Genomic DNA, 16,660 nt, shown 5'->3' with positions numbered 1-16,660 from the left:
TCGTGAACATTGAGGACCACTTTCTGTAGTTGTCTATGTATGGCTGCTATGGATAAAATGTAATTTCCTGTCAAACTGCTTCACAGACACTACTTCCCTTTAAAAGAAGCTTGTCACCTGATTGTAGCCTAATAAACTCATTGCTTCATAAGAAATGGGACATAGTGCTGAAAAGGAGTGTGCCTTTCTTTTTTTTCATCAGATCCTCCATTACAAATTTGGGGTAAACTGCCCGATGGACAGCTCACCTCCCCTACTCATCCAGGCTCACTCCCCTTTCTTTCAGTAAAGCAAGCTCATGATAATCTTAATCGACATATCCAATTTAGGCTACCTACACATGGGTAAGCCAGCGTGCGATTTACCCACAGATGCGAGGTGTTTTTATGGTATCAGTAAAATTCAGATTCCCTTGTGTGTTTCATGCGTGATAGAAGATTGGAAGTGTTTCCTATTTACTTTAAAGGGAAACTTCGCATCACACTCTCATGCACATCGCACGGCATGCAAGAGCCATGAGAGGCATTAAAGCTCCCGTTGAAATTATTGGGCAATCCAAAAAACGCAAAAACTTAGAGTATGTCACGATTTTTTCCCACACCCCAATGTGGTGCAGGAAAAGATCGCCCGTGAATATGTCTTGCGTGATTTTTTTGGCCAAGTGAAACCAGCCTCAGGCAGATGGAGATGCCGTAAGTACCAGATCTTCTGCACTTGTGTCGCACAGAGGATTGCACATGTGTATGAAGTGAAAAGAATGTGTCACTGCGGTTGTGCTGTCTTCCGTGTGGCCTTTATGAAAGGGGTCTAAAAAAACCCTCTTTTTGTTGCCAATCACAGCACAGCTTGTATTTCATATTGTGGAAAAATGTAAGCTGTTCTGTGATTGGTTGCTATGAGCAACAAATATTTTTTCTAGACAATTTTCATAAATCGGCCCTTTTGTTTTTCACAATGAATAGCACCCTGGTCTCATATTATTGGGTATTAATATTAATAATAATCATTATTTTTTTACACAGTACCAACATATTCTGCAGCATTCAGCAGTACATCTCTCACCTTCCACTGCCCAGATATAGTACACAATGTAGTCCACTGCTTTATTCTTATCTTCATCAACCGTTACTCCAAAGCCAGCTAACATCAGCACAAATTCTCCATCAATAGCACTGCGGATCTTTTGCACTGTTGGGAGGAATCCCACCATAAGAAGGAGGGCCACCTGCGGGTCGTAGGAATGAAACGTCACTTACAATATATGGTTTGCCCATCCCTCCAGTTTAACATACATCCTGTGTAAGATCACGCCCTGCATCTTACCTGATAGGCAGACAGGACTGATACAGTGACTGCCAACAAGGACCTTTGTGATAACCTAAAACCTGTGAGAAAAGGAGACTGTAGTAAAGTAGGGAGTGTGCAATAAACCCGTCCTACCTGATCATGCCATTGGCACTGAAGGGGATATGATGTACTTTACCTGTATTGGAGGAACAAAGATAGGAGCAGAGATTAAGTGACACTTGTGAGCCGATACTCACTGAATCTTTGCTGTAAAACACAGACAGAGAAAATCAGATTAGCTAACTATAATCTGTGAAAGTACTAAATTATATTGTGAAAGTATTGAATTATATTTTTTGGAGTAGTGTCATATGCATAATATTTGTGCCGTGTGTATAGCAAGACGTACGTGTACAAAAAACCCATATTGTAGTTTTACTAACAGGCTCTCAGATGCTGGACATGTAGTTTTGTCATAATCAATCTTTGTAATGTTTTACTAAGATAGACGTATCACACATGCTGTAAACTTTGAATCGTTGACTTTGTGGGGGATGTCACAGTGTGTAACCTCTTGCATTAGAACAATAAAACAGAAGATCTTGGAAACTTCACCTGAGTGTTTCTCATTGTACTGTTCTCTGATCCATCGAAAAATAATTAGGCATACCTGATTGATAAGTCTACAATACCCCTTGATCTGGCCTAATAGGGTGCACTTCTGGATGCCTGTTTTACTGTATTGAAAATGTGGATTGCAGAACTTTGTCTTTTATAATGAACATTCATGGCATTTGCACTCAAATATACATTAGCATACATTTGCACTGTATGGGTTATGATCTGTCTGAAGAAAAAAACTAATGTTCCACTTTGAAAAGGCAAAACCGGATTAATTATACTGATGTGAACTGCACTCAGCTGCATGCCAACTGTAAGCTATTTTACAACAAATAAATTGCACACGTTTAGTGGTTTTCTGGAAATTAATATTATAATAATCTGTCAATTAACTCCCATTCAGTTCAGCTGTTACAAAATGCACAATCCCTTGACCATGTATATAGACAAAAGACAAATGGTCACCAATATGGTCACTCCAAAAGAAAAAGATAAAATATAAATATCTGCAGCACATGGGACATATTTGTTAAAAGGTTTTTGTCAACTACATGAGCCTAAACTAAAAAATGTACCTACAGTAAGTGCTTTTACTGTAGGTATATGGTCATTTTTGAAATTTGAAATTTAACATTTTTCACTTCCACTTCATAAGGCTTTATTCACATAAGCATATATTGGCTGGCGTTTTACGCTACCATCTGATGCATTGGATTCCAATGCATCAGTTCAGATGGGCATATTCCCGCAGAATAAAAGTGCCTGGCTGGCCGATATATTGCCGGGCAGGAAAGATAGTCCTGGAACTATCTTTCTGGCCGTAATACATCGGCCGCTGCATAGATTCCTATGGGAGCCTATGACAGCTAAACTCCCACCCCCTTCCCTCCTTCTCTGTGACACTTGCCGGCTGTTTGCAATGGGAGGGGGCGGGAGACGGGTCAGGAGCTAGTTGCTAAGCTCCCGCCCTGTACCACTCCCTCCAATTGCTGGCAGCTGACAAGGGGCGGAGAGGGGGCGGAAGCATAGCACACTAGCTCCCAACCCATCCCGCCCCCTCCTCTTGCCGAGAGATGGCGAGGGGGCAGAATGGGGGAGGCAGTTTAGAAAAGCTAAACTGCCTTCCCCCGCCTGATGGTATCCCAGGCTCGGCGTATATGTGCGGGGCTTGGGCCATCTGAACGGGTGCACAAACAGCAGATTTGTGTGCCCGTTCTTGCGGGGTTTTTGGCATCGGTGGGCGAGCGTAAAAACGCCTATGCCCCTGTGAAAGAGCCCTAAGCCTTAGAGAGTGACTGATAGATTATGACTTCTAATGGAAATTGCTTCCCCCCAATTCTGGAGCAGGTTGTGCAAATGTACAAATCTGAATAATATCTACTTTCTAATGGATTTACTTTGTATTAACAGACCTGGTTTTGGATACTTTGCGCCTCAGAAGGTTTTTCAGGTATTTGAGGTAGTAATTTCTTTCAGACATCTAAGAATAAAACAAACAGAAAAATACATTAGAATTGTAAATAAGAGGGAGAGGGTAAGGCTGCTTCACATCTGCATTGGAGGTTCTGTTTTCCTGCTCCATTATGGGAACAGAAAAGGGGAATCCTCTGCCTGAATGAATCTGTCTTAGGGCTTTTACCCACTAGCGTTTTTTTTTAACGCTGCGATATCGCTGCCTTTTTTTTTTTACTGGGACTTTCTAATGTTAAAATCGCATCGCACAAAAATCGCAAAAGCACAAACTTGCGATTTTTGTGCGATACGATTTTAACATTAGAAAGTCTGATTGAAAAAAAACGCAGCGATATCGCAGAGTTAAAAAAAACGCTAGTGGGTAAAAGCCCTTATGAGAGAACCGAACAGCACAGAGCGGATCCCACTGACTATAGTGAGATCAGTTCGGTTTCCACTTAGCTGTCTGACATTTTACCATAGAAAAAAGAGCTGCATGCGGTCTTTGTCCTGTATTTCCGCAGTGGCAGCGTCAACTACATGTTGCAGTGTGTCCTGCGGCCAAATTCTGACCCATGAAAAAAGGTCCCTTACAGACACAGAAATACCATATTGTTTAATGTGATGCCTGGGAAAAGTGGGGATTTTTACATTTTCAATATTTAAATCGTCTGATTGTATGTACAATATAATGCAATACTTCTGCATTGCAGTATATTGTACATTTACAGACATTCTATTAAACTCTGGCAGGGGTTTATGAAGATATCCATGGCAGGCCTGAGGGCCTTCACAAGGTCCCAGGCTGCTATGGTACGTGAAGTGCACTGATCTCATCACTGGGGTCATTTGGAAGAAAGAGGAAGCCCGGTCTTTCTGTCAGGCCATTCAAATATACTGACAGTAGCATCTAAATGATTAAACTGCCAGGATCATTGTTATATCTGATTCTCATCATTGCAACTGGGTGTCAGGTGTTTAAGTGCTCCTTCACACGAGTGTATGCGTTTTTACATTTGCTTGGATGTGCCGTAAATTCACATGAATGGATGATTTTCTGCGATCAAGTCCCGAGCCTAATTAGTGCTTTCTTGTCCATTCACACGGCTGGGTGTGATGTTTTAGCGAAAAAATACGTTGCACCCCAGAAAACCCTCACTCGGCATAAATCCGCGGAATGACTTCCAATATCTAAATAGAGGCATCTGTAAGCTTTTCCCTGCGATGGACGCTGTTAAATTGCCTCCCCCTCCCTTTTTTTCAGCTCCCATAAGAGTCAATGGGAGCCGCTGCCGTATATCGGGCCAAAGATAGATCCAGAACTATCCTTTTACCCAGTGTATAATAGCAGGTGCGGATTTCAGTCCCGTATCTTCCAAATTTTACAGTGCAACGTTTTTACACGCCGCATATTCGCCAGTGTGAATCCAATGCCTCAGATGGTCACTTATTCGGCCGGGCGTGAAAACGCAGCAACATAGCTGCATATATATGCTGGTGTAAATAAAGCCAAAGACAGCTGACACCCTGCTGCAGATGGAGTGGGCTAGGCTCCTTGGCCCACTCTATGAACTGACACCTGGCACCCAACATACATGTACAGTGAATGTTGGGAAGTGGTTAATAAATCTGATGCATCATTGACTGTTTTTATACCAGAAATTAAAATCTATGCCTGCTATGAGCAGGAGTAGTTTTGCGTGATCATTTTTGTCAATTTCTGGCATAATTGATAGTAAGGCTGGATTCACACGAACGTATATCGGCTCGGTTTTCACGCCAAGCCAATATACGTCGTCCTCATCTGCAGGGGGGGGGGGAGGGTGGAAGAGCCAGGAGCAGGAACTGAGCTCCCGCCCCCTCTCTGCCTCCTCTCCGCCCCGGCTCTCCCCATTGCAAATAGTGCAGAGGGGCGGAGAGGAGGCAGAGAGGGGGCGGGAGCTCAGTTCCTGCTCCTAGCCCTTCCATCCCCCCCCCTGCAGAGAGAGGCAACGTATATCGGCTGGGCGTGACAACCGAGCCGATATACGTTCGTGTGAATCCAGCCTTAATCTGTTAGTCCCTGTGAAATCCCATCCCCTTCACTAAACCCCACCCAATTGTCTTGACATGTTTGAAAAATGGTGAAGTGTGAAAAGTTACAAGTTATAGCACACATTTGCCATAATCTGCCACCTTCAAGAAAATCAATGAATTTTTAAAGCCTTTTTGTGTGCGGACACATGATGTGACAGTTGACATCTGTCAAGCTGAGGTCGGCATGGTCTTCAGATCAATTGTTAATGGTCCAATGATTGTGCAGGTAAACAGTGCTTGTACCTACAAAGCAGCGCAGTCATTATTAATTAGTGTTTGCTGTTTACCTGCAAATTTGTGTGACCATTAACAATCAATTTGAAAACCACACCAACCGCGCTGCAAATGCCATCTGTCATGTCATTTTTTTGGCTGCTCTATGTGATTTATATCCAGTCTTCAGTCTCACTGATGTCAGTACTTTTTGCTATAGCTATCATTTATCCATGTTTTTTTATTTCTCTTTTGCAAGACAGATAAGACTTTATATGATTTTACTGCAGAGGCATTGTATTATTGACTTTTGGCCATTAGAAAGAAAAAAAATAAACTACACATGGGTCCCCACCTAACAGCCCCCAAACTCTAAAATTATGCCTTACCAAACTTAGGGTGCATTCCCACGAACGTATATCGGCTCGGTTTTCACGCCGAGCCGATATACATCGGCTCTCTCTGCAGAGGGAGGGGGAGCCTGAAAGAGCCAGGAGCAGGAACTAAGCTCCCGCCCCCTCTCTGCCTCCTCTCCACCCCCTCTGCACTATTTGCAATGAATGGAGGCGGGATGGGGGTGGGGCCAAGTGCTGTGAATTAGCCTGCCCCACCTCTCCTCATTGCAAATAGTGCAGAAGGGTGGAGAGGAGGCAGAGAGGGGGCGGGAGCTCAGGTCCTGCTCCTGGCTCTTCCAGGCTCCCCCTCCTGCAGAGAGAGCTGACGTATATTGGCTGGGCGTGAAAACCGAGCCGATATACGTTCGTGGGAATGCACCCAATGGTACAGAGGCATATATTTATATATACACACACACATTTTCCTGTCTATAGTATTATTGGGGTACACAGAGCATCCATTGACTTCTATTGAGCCCGTCCGCACGGAATCCACACTGAAATGGAGCATGCTGCAATTTGTTTTCCGCACCAAACAGTCCGCATATCAAATCTGCATGCTTAGGGCGTATTCACACGTCCGTATATCGGCTAGGTTTTCACGCCCGGCTGATATACGGTGTCCCTTTCTGCAGGGGGAGAAGGCGGGGAGCAGTGCACTGAGCTCCCGCCCTCTCTCCGCTCCTCACCACTGTTTGCAATGGGAGGGCGGGACGGGGGTGGAGCTAAGTTCTGTCCCGCCACCTCCCATTGCAAACAGTGGTGAGGGGCAGAAACAGAGCTCAGTGCCTGCCTCCTACCCCTGCAGAAAGGGACACCGTATAACGGCCGGGTGTGAAAACCTGGCCGACATACGGACGTGTGAATAAGCCCTTAAATTCAGTTGCGGATGCCAATGATTCCCAAATGCTTCTTCGGCAAATCAAATCCGCCTTACTGAATAGAAACTCCAGCAGACACATGAAATTATTCCCAGTACCCCACTAATTAGCCCATATTATAAAAGTGTTCTAGCTTCGCAAATGCAACCACAACCTTGTCCAGGCAGCACATAGGGAGGGAGGTGTGATGAAATAACATCTAGCAGAAGATAGAGTTTCAAAGAGCATTCTAAATAATAAACATGATTCTGCAGAGCCGCAGATGCAGATCTTTGGCACAAGAGAGGCAACAGACTTCGCCTATGCAGCAGCATGCATGTCGCAGGCTGTGTGCAAACTCCAGTGCAGTGCAGGATGGGGCAGAGATGATTGGTCAGCTGTAAATCATGGAGCAATTTGGAGGAGATTTAGTGACAACAGCAGAATACATAGGGCTTAGAAGATTTGGGGATGTCACCCAGTGTATTCTAATGACCCAGACACATTCTGCATGATATTTTATTATTCAGATACCTATATGAGACAGCAGTGGTGTCAGACTTCATGCTTCAGAGCTCTTGCACATGAGTGTATACGTAGATATGCTTGCGTGAGTATGATGTTATTGCGCATTTTATTGTGCATTTTTGCACTGCTGATTCAGCACCCTAATTAGTCCCCGGTGTTAGTAATTAACACAGTGAATCCTGCAGTTACATGTGAGATTTTGTGCAGACAGGGTACGCATTTGCACACCTCCATAGACTCCTGTTGAGCCTTAGGTGCGTGAAAGCACACAAAATAATGCATGTCACATATTGTTCTGCCCGATGGAACCCATTGAAATCACTGTGTTATATTGCCTGCATTTTGCGCAAGTGACTTTGTGTGCTTGAAAACGAATGCAAAGTCGCCCGTGTGCAGGAGCCCTTACATGGCAAAACAACGGTTTCACTAGCTATTCCTTTTAGAGCTTAAAGACATTAACATGTTTAAACCTTATCATGCGGCCGCAATAATCACGGGACAAAACGAAACCACTGATTTCAATTGATTTCAGTGATTTCATTTTCACTAGCGGGATACTTGCCCTATTTTTCCCACATGTATTCTTAACGAGCTGTGGGAATGATAGGGTAGGACCTATCTTCCCCCTGTTTTTTTTCAAATTCCTGTACTATGGTGCTATGAAGAAAAAAAAATAGTTTATGTGTAACTGCGCGCCATACTGACGAGTGTAGTTGCACATACAGCTGTCTGAAACCGCCCTAAGGGCTTATTCAGGCGACCGTACATCGGCTGCGTTTTCACGCCGAGCCAATATACGGTGTCCTTGTCTGCAGGGGGGGAGGGGGGGATGGAAGAGCCAGGAGCAGGAACTGAGCTCCCACCCCTCGCCACTATTTGCAATGGGAGGGGCAGGGGCGGAGCTAAGCGCCGGGACTTAGCTTCACCCCCGCCCCACCCCTCCTATTGCAAATAATAGCAAGGGGTGGAGAGGGGGCGGGAGCTCAGTTCCTGCTCCTGGCTCTTCCATCCTCCTCCCCCTGCAGACGAGGACACCGTATATTGGCTCGGCGTGAAAACGCAGCCGATACACTGTTGTTTGAATGCGCCCTAAGGCCTATTTAACATGAACATATTTGGGGAGCCATTTCCACACATTAAAAAGTCACCTGTAGAACGCGACAAAGCGTTGACTTCTATTATGGATTCATTCAGATGAATGAATCCATACAAAATCCACACAAAATCTTTGTCTGCAAAAGATAGGTCCTGCTCTATCTTTGTCCGTGTTACGCAGAAAGCTGCCCTAGACTTCTATGGTAGGCCAAAAAAAGGGAGGGGGAAAGAGTTACCCTGAGTACATCGCAGGGAAAAGAAGACAGCTGGTCCTAATTAGGAATTTAATTGCCATTCTACTCCATGGGAAGGCTGTAACACGAGAGCGTGTGAACTGGCATTTCAATCGCAAATAAAACGATCAATCTGCTAGGACAGACATATCAGCTTTTTGACATCTCCCAACTTCGTTTATGCGAAAATACGTTCCGTGCTGGCGAACATATTTATGTATACACTTGTCTGAATAAGCCCGTAGTAAAATTCTGCAGTGAGAAAAACGCAGCCAGAATACCCCCTGTGACCCAGCATCAGTCCTCATGCACACGGCCATACAAGGTACACCGCACGGAGCATAGTCGCACATAAACAAGGTTTTTCGACGGACCTTCAAACTCCACCACATAATGTAGGAGTTTGAAAAAAATAGCGGGAAGATAGGTGCTGCACTATCTTTCCTGCACATAGTTAATACTACATGTCGGGAAAAAAGGGCAAGTTCTATCTTTTCTCACCCATACAATTAACGGGCGAGATTACCACTAGTGAAAACGAAACCACTGAAATTAGTGGTTTTGTTTTGTCCTGTTACTTTTTTATTGGATCAATAAGAATTCATAGCGGATGCATAGAGTATCTGTATGCACAGTGATCCCTCGCTATATCGCGGTTCAATGATTGTGGCTTCAGTGCATCACGGATTTTAGATAGACCATATTTGAGGCTGGATTCACACGAACGTATATTGGCTCGGTTTTCACGTCCTCATCTGCAGGGAGAGGAGGATGGAAGAGCCAGGAGCAGGAACTGAGCTCCCGCCCCCTCTCTGCCTCCTCTCCACCCCTCTGCACTATTTGCAATGAAAGGAGGTGGGACGGGGGCGGGGCTAAGTTCTGAGAATTAGCCCCGTCCCCGTCCTGCCTCTCCCCATTGCAAATAGTGCAGAGGGGCGGAGAGGAGGCAGAGAGGGGGCGGGAGCTCAGTTCCTGCTCCTGGCTCTTCCAGCCTCCCCCCCTGCAGAGTGAGATGACGTATATTGGCTCGGCGTGAAAACCGAGCCGATATACATTCGTGTGAATCCAGTCTTAATCTGTTTTCGCAGAGTTTTTCGCTATATCATGGAATTTTGCGATACATACAGGTAATACAGTACCCCACTAGCGCTTGCCAATGCAAGATTGTACACGGCGCATTATTGGCTGATGGAATGTGTTCTGTATCCTGGGCGCTGATTGGCTCACTGATTGTAGCATTGGTCTGTTTATTCACTTTTGTGATTGTTTGGCAGTTCACCCGACAGATTGATTTGTGTAAATATAACGCCACTACTTCGCCGATTTTCATGTATCGCGGGGGTCTCAGGAATGTAACCCCCGCTATAGATGAGAGATCACTGTATTCAGTGCTACATCTTGGAGAAAATAACCCTGGACTTTGTGCAGAACGCCTCCTATATTCATGCTTCGCCTTTGCCTGTCCATTTACAACCACAATAAAGAATCTGTTCATCCTTTGGCTGTGTCCCACACAGGTATGTGCCGCACATACAGAATGAAGCAGCACTTCACATCAGAGCCATATGCCATGCAATACAACGGATTCTGTATGCCTTCAGCAGATGTAACATATAACTCTGAAATGTGCTTAGTCAGGGTTTTTGCTCTTGCATTGCAATGCAAGCATTGTGCACGTATTCCGCAGTCACAAATGTATCTTAAAGTGCCTTTTCCAATAAAATAATAATGTGCTTATGCGCATGGACATATATTGAATCTGTTAGATGGTACCTAAAGGAATCTATGGGCCCCGCAGAAGAATATGGTAACGTGGTGATGTATGAGGGCTGCTTTCTTGGCACCAGGAGTGCCTAGACTGTAAATTTCACTCTACAATGAGTTGATGAAAGAGGGTGTCTAGGATGAACAGTGTGCTACAATGCACAAAAGCGAGAAGCAAAGAAAAAAAAGGCAAAATAAAACATGATTATTAGTAAGCGACGGAGTGGATACAGACTGCCTGGGATAACGTTGACAATATATTGTCTGTTTTGAGCAAATACTTGACTTTCTGCTTATGCTTGTGATCAGATATTAGTAAACATGCATATAATCCATGTTCTACAAAGACACAAATGTATACTGTTGCTGGAGAATGCGCATTGGTAGAATTATCCATTCTATATGCTGAGAAACTTGTTGCTGTGCCAACGCAAATGTCTACCCAGCAACACGGGACCGTCATATGGAAGATGTGTCGGCGTCAGCACTGCAGTTTATAGCACAGGCGCACACATAAATGCACACATTATAGGTTGGTTGGACTCGAATGATGGCTGCTGAGACATCAGTCAAATCCAGCAGATGTCTTTTATGCAAATGATTTCAACTCTGCTGCCCAAAATAAGCACATCTCAATTAGTGATTTGCAATTGAATTACAGCATGTCCAACGTTGTGCTACTGAAAAGAATCCTATTTCTAATCCAAATGCAAATATTTACTTCCATATGTAATAGTGTTACACCCACCATCAGAGCAGAATAATGACAGTATATGTAATGGTTTTCTTTCAAATGTGCACTGCTTGTAGTTCATGTACTCCAATGCCCATAGACAAGCACACACCCGTATGCCTGTTCACACGTTGGCATTAAATCCAACATGTATTTCCAGATATTCAACGCTGGCACTGGGATTTCTGCTGTAGATGTGCCGCAGAGCTGCATGAATATTAGCCCCATTGTCATTCAATGGGGCTAATCCTCAGCTTTTCTGTGTGGAATTTGCAGAAATAAGTAGCATGCTATTTATTTCCATGGCTGATTTTTTTCCCACAGGCCGGACAAAAACCCGCTCAAAAATGTATCCAAACCTGTGAATGGAGTCGTGTTACTTGCATGAGAGGCAAATTCAGCATTGATTTAAAGGGAATTTTGGCACAGAACATCAAATCAAATCCTTTGTGTGTGAACTTACCTTAAAGCTAGTTTCACATAGTAACATAGTATCTTAGGCTGCATGAACACAATGTCCATCTAGTCCAGCCTGTTTTCACTCCCCCTTGTTGATCCAAAGGAAGGCAAAAATCCCATGAGGCAGAAGCCAATTAGCCCATTCGGGGGGAAAATTCCTTCCTGATTCCATATTGGCAGTCAGAATAATCCCTGGATCAACCTTTGATAGTTCTTACCTAAAGGTAAAACACGGAACAACAACCCCGCTGGTCACGTAATGTCTATATCCTGTAATATCATAGCACTGTAGAAAGACATCTAGTCCCCTCATTAACTCCTCTATGGATTTTGCCATCACCACGTACTCAGGCAGAGAGCTCCACAGTCTCACTGCTCTTACAGTAGAGAACCCCCTTCAGTGTTGGTGATGAAACCTTCCTCTAAACGTAGAGGATGCCATCTTGTTACCGTCGCAGTCCTGGGTAAAAACAGATCACGGGAAATCTGTATTATATTGTATTATACTCTAGTGTATTTATACATATCATAGCTATTTGGTCGCCCCTAAACCATCTTTTCTCCAGGGTGAATAATCTCAATTGTGTTAGCCTCTCTGGGTATTCCAGTCCTCCCATTCCATTTATTAATTTAGTTGCCCTTCTTTGAACCCCCTCAAGCACTGCAACATCTTTCCTGAGCACCAGTGTCCAGAATTGTACACAGTATTCCATGTGAAGCCTGACAAGTGCCTTATATAGTGAAAGAATAATGTTCTCGTCCCTCACCCCTATGCCTCTTTTAACCCTTTCCAATCCAATTTGTATCCTGGTTTTCCTAGGGGGCTTCCTCTTTTTCTGACTTTATACAATGGTGCTATCTGCTGGCTAAAGCCAGTACTGCCTGAGGTGACACATTGGATAGACTCCGACAGCAGAGAGGCTGGCAATATACAGCAAGAGAACCCCGACGGATGTCTTCCTACATCAGGGCTGTACAGCCTTAAATCATAATGTCTTCAGAGGTCAGACAGTGGATGGGAAAAGGTTAATGCACCCCAAGACTTTATTAGCTTTTGCAGCAGCTGACTGGCATTGGTTGCTCCAGTTAAGTCTACAGTCCACTAGTACCCCCAGGTCTTTTTCCATTTCACTTTTCCCTAGCAGCACCCCATTCAGTGTGTATATTATGGCCGAATGTCCTGGTCTGACCACGGGTTTAAATAGATTCTTATGAAGCTGTAAGTTTCAGTCAGTGAACCTGTGGTCGAACCACAACCTGAGACCGTTACATAGGTGCAAAAATGCTCCCATATTACTCTCATGTGAAACCACCCTTTGGCTTCCTTTGCACAGTTTTTTATGGCTTTTGTGGGATTAGAAAACATGTAAAAAACTAGTAGTTTTTAAATGCTACTGTAAGAGGGGTGAGCCGGTCCCTGCCCCCCTCTTACTTATGATAGTGCAGGTGAAGTCAGTTTAGGATGGAGCTCCGGAGATAACCCCTGCACTATGCCAGGGACATGGTAGAAGCGAGAGCTGACAGGGCGCTCTGAGCATCGGGACTAAGCCCCACCCTTGGTCTGTGATATGCTGCGGGGCTGAGGAAGATCTCAGGCACTGCTAGCGCCAATGAGTACGAGAGACTTTAGACCCTCAGTGGCATCGGTAGTGATGTGACTAGTGCATTACCATGAAGAAGACCTGGTCTGCAGTAGGTACAGTGAAAAAAAGCTAAGCCTTGCCCTCTCCCAGTATTGCCAAGAACTTTCCACTCACTAGACAGAAGCCCTATAAAAAATAAAGGAGCAGCGCCACAGGCGCTTGTGAAGTGTACTGCAGTAGGGAACTGTACGTAAGTAGCAAAGGCCTGCACAAAAGGAAGAGAGCACCGTAGGCTACAACAATGATCGTGTTCTTATACTTTAAACCAGTCTGGGGCAAAGCAGAGAGCGAGCAGTGGAGGTCAAATACAGGATAGGTCACGTCAGTATATGTCACAATGAAAAACCCTTTTAGTGACAAGGACTGGATACAACGTTTTTCAGTGAAAAAAGGATAGCCTTTCTCAAAGCCGAATCAGTTTTGCCCAGAGTTTTCCTTTATTTGTTCCACATGAAAAAAAAAACCACATAAAAATGTTCCTTAATACACTGTTGCTCAGGTGATTTTACTTCTTTGGTTTCCTCCTGAAGCTGATAAGTACAGTATACACAATACTGATATATGACCACAGAGCTATATCCTGCCTTTCTCTTTGGCTAAGTGAGATGTGACTAAATGAACTGCCTTTCATATGGCTGCGGTGCCCAATGGGGTACTGCCACTGTATTATTAAACGCTAGAATTAAAATCCCAACAACCTACCAAGGCCGCAGTACATTGTCAAGCCCCATCAAGGCAGTTCATTGCTAAGAGCAACTGTAACACAGAGCTTGCTGTGTTTCCAAGGAGAAATGCTCTGAATAGCTAGACCCGCATTAATAATGAAATGCAGTAAGCTATGACAATACAAGCACCTTTACATAAAGTTTGGACAGCGACACAACTCATATGTGAAGAATGCTTCATACGGCTGGTTTAATGCAAGTGTAAAATAGCAATATTTTAGTAGACTACCCGAACATAGGTCACCATAGACGTTTGCTGTGAAATTGTAGGCCACAGAAGGTTCATGATGTAGATGCTGAACGTATCCATATATCAATTACAAAGTAGGGACAGCTCCAAAAAAAACCACTTGCAATTAAGACTCAGGCCTACTTCACATGAACGTCATTTTATTGCTCCGATAGCGGCGCTAAAAAAAAATTGAGGCTATTGGTGCTTAAAATCGTGTGAACAAAGAATAACCGCGACCAAGTCGTGGCTATTTTTCGCAATTTTACACAGCTGGCTGCGGCATCTTGCAGTGCACTCATGTCGCAGCCCGAAAATTCCCCAGCTGCCGGAACAATGGAAATGACAGTTTAATGCCTCACTAGAGGCACTTTGCCGGCGGGGAGGGAGTCTAGCAGCGATGAGCACCTGTCATTGTTTAGCAGCGCTTGCCGCTGCTAAACTCCCTCCCTTCGCCGGCCGATTCCCATAGACTTCCATAGGACTCTATGGAGTCTCCGCCATTTTGCGATCAAAAGATAGGACAAGTCCCATCTTTTGTCGCAGGCAAAATATCAACATTAAGAAAAATGTTTTGATGCGCGATTCTTTTAAGTGTGTCAAAAAATCACTTGTCTAAAAGAACCCATAGGAAGCCATTGGTTCTTTTAGATGCGATTTTTTGATCCGCTTACTCTGCGTTAAAATTATGCCCGTGTAAAAGAGGCCGTAGGCTGCCTTCACACAGGCAAGAAAATCGTTGCGAGACGCACAAATCTCGCTGAAGTAGGAACTCTATTCTTTTGAATGGGGTCATACACATGAGCAATGTTTTCCTGCATGGCACCATGATGCAGGAAACAAATCGCAGCATGTTCTATCTTTCTACATGCTCTCGCATCCCACTGTCTATTGTTTTCAATGGGGCCGGCGGCAGCATTACACCACGTGCTAGGTGCATGCAATGCAAGGTATTCCTTTTTGACATAAAACTCCTCACATCCACAGGGAATTCACATGGTGAGGAGCGCCATATCATGCTGTGATTCACGGACCTATATCACGCTTGCCTGCATGAAGTTAGCTTTACTGAAGTCACCCTCAAGTTGTTAAGACATGATTTGGGCAATTATACACCCTTCTTCAGGATTTTGCTGAAGCAATCCCATACTTTATGTGTTAAGCACCATTTCAGGCATATTATTGCCCCAAATGTTGCTTAATAACTTGGCAGTGACTTTAATAAGGAACATGCAAGTAAGGAAAAAGAACCAGAAACTCTTATTATTGTGAGTGTATCCATAGACTTCTATGGACCTGATGTCCACACAAAAATGGAATCCATTTTTTGCAATGGGAGTCAATGGGGGACATAAGCAACAATATGGCGTACAGCTGTATATGTTGAGCCAATGCATTTGCTTTATACTTTGAGATATGTTGCTGCCATTTATGCCCAACATGCACTGCAAATTTTCAAGAAGCAATAAAGATGCTATAATGTAGCTATAGTAACCGTCCCTCACTTAGTTTTTTGTTGTATTTTAAAATGTACGTGAAGGTCATCTGCAGGTTGAATAGTTTTTTATGGTGTTCTTTCCATCTATTGTTAGCTGCATTATTTTCATTTGTGACATTTTTCCTAACATTTCTGAAACTCCAATCACAAGCTTGTAAAACACCAGAAAAAATCTGCCATAGAGCTGCATTTTGATAAAAATGCCACTGATCCCAAAAATGACACAAAACCAAAAATTCTGTTTGTGTAGATTTCACTATAGACGTTTAGTGTATTCACACACAAAAAAGACTAAAGAAAACATGAAAAATGATCCTGAATGCTGTGTGTAAAACTAGTATATAGGCACCTGGATGCAAAAATCACCCCAGATAGTGTTGCAAAGCTTTGAAAAAATGGAATAAAAATGTTTTTGTTGCTGCTACAGTACACAGCCAGAAATTTATCATTAGTTCACAGAATGCCTTTTACTCCAGTTGCTTGTTAGGGCCTAAACAGAAGGACGTGTTTTAGTCCCATGATGCCGCCGAAAAAATCATGGCTGCATAACGGGACGAAACGAAATCATAGATTTCATTCTCACCATTGGGATTCTTGCACGTTAATACTACTCGGCTGTATATCGCACTTGTGAATGTGTGACCTACCCACGGATGCGAGGCGATTTTTAGTCAAAGTTGCCTCGCATCTGTGAAATTCCAATCCTCTTGCATGATTTTCACATGTGATAAAGTATGGGGGGTGTTTCCCATTGATTTAAATGGGAAACAACACATCGCACTTGCGTGCAAATTGGATGGCATGTAATGTGTTTGACTTTCCCATTGAAAACAATGGGCGATGCATTCC

At 43.9% G+C, this 16,660-nt stretch overlaps 1 protein-coding gene across 1 annotated transcript in view; it reads right to left on the bottom strand.

Annotated features, from left to right (window-relative positions):
• The window catches only part of STRA6 (signaling receptor and transporter of retinol STRA6), a 63,611-nt gene that overhangs the window by 13,320 nt on the left and 33,631 nt on the right, over window positions 1-16,660 (bottom strand). The window contains exons 8-11 of the mRNA XM_066592365.1: window positions 3,321-3,388; window positions 1,484-1,554; window positions 1,324-1,385; window positions 1,063-1,225 (exon numbers count right to left, since the gene is read on the bottom strand). Coding sequence (XP_066448462.1) covers window positions 1,063-1,225; window positions 1,324-1,385; window positions 1,484-1,554; window positions 3,321-3,388 — 364 coding nt within the window. The remainder of the gene's footprint in view (window positions 1-1,062; window positions 1,226-1,323; window positions 1,386-1,483; window positions 1,555-3,320; window positions 3,389-16,660) is intronic.

The sequence above is a fragment of the Eleutherodactylus coqui genome, chromosome 2, assembly GCF_035609145.1.
Source record: "Eleutherodactylus coqui strain aEleCoq1 chromosome 2, aEleCoq1.hap1, whole genome shotgun sequence".
Taxonomy (NCBI): domain Eukaryota; kingdom Metazoa; phylum Chordata; class Amphibia; order Anura; family Eleutherodactylidae; genus Eleutherodactylus; species Eleutherodactylus coqui.
This window is presented reverse-complemented; position numbering and strand designations above follow the sequence as displayed.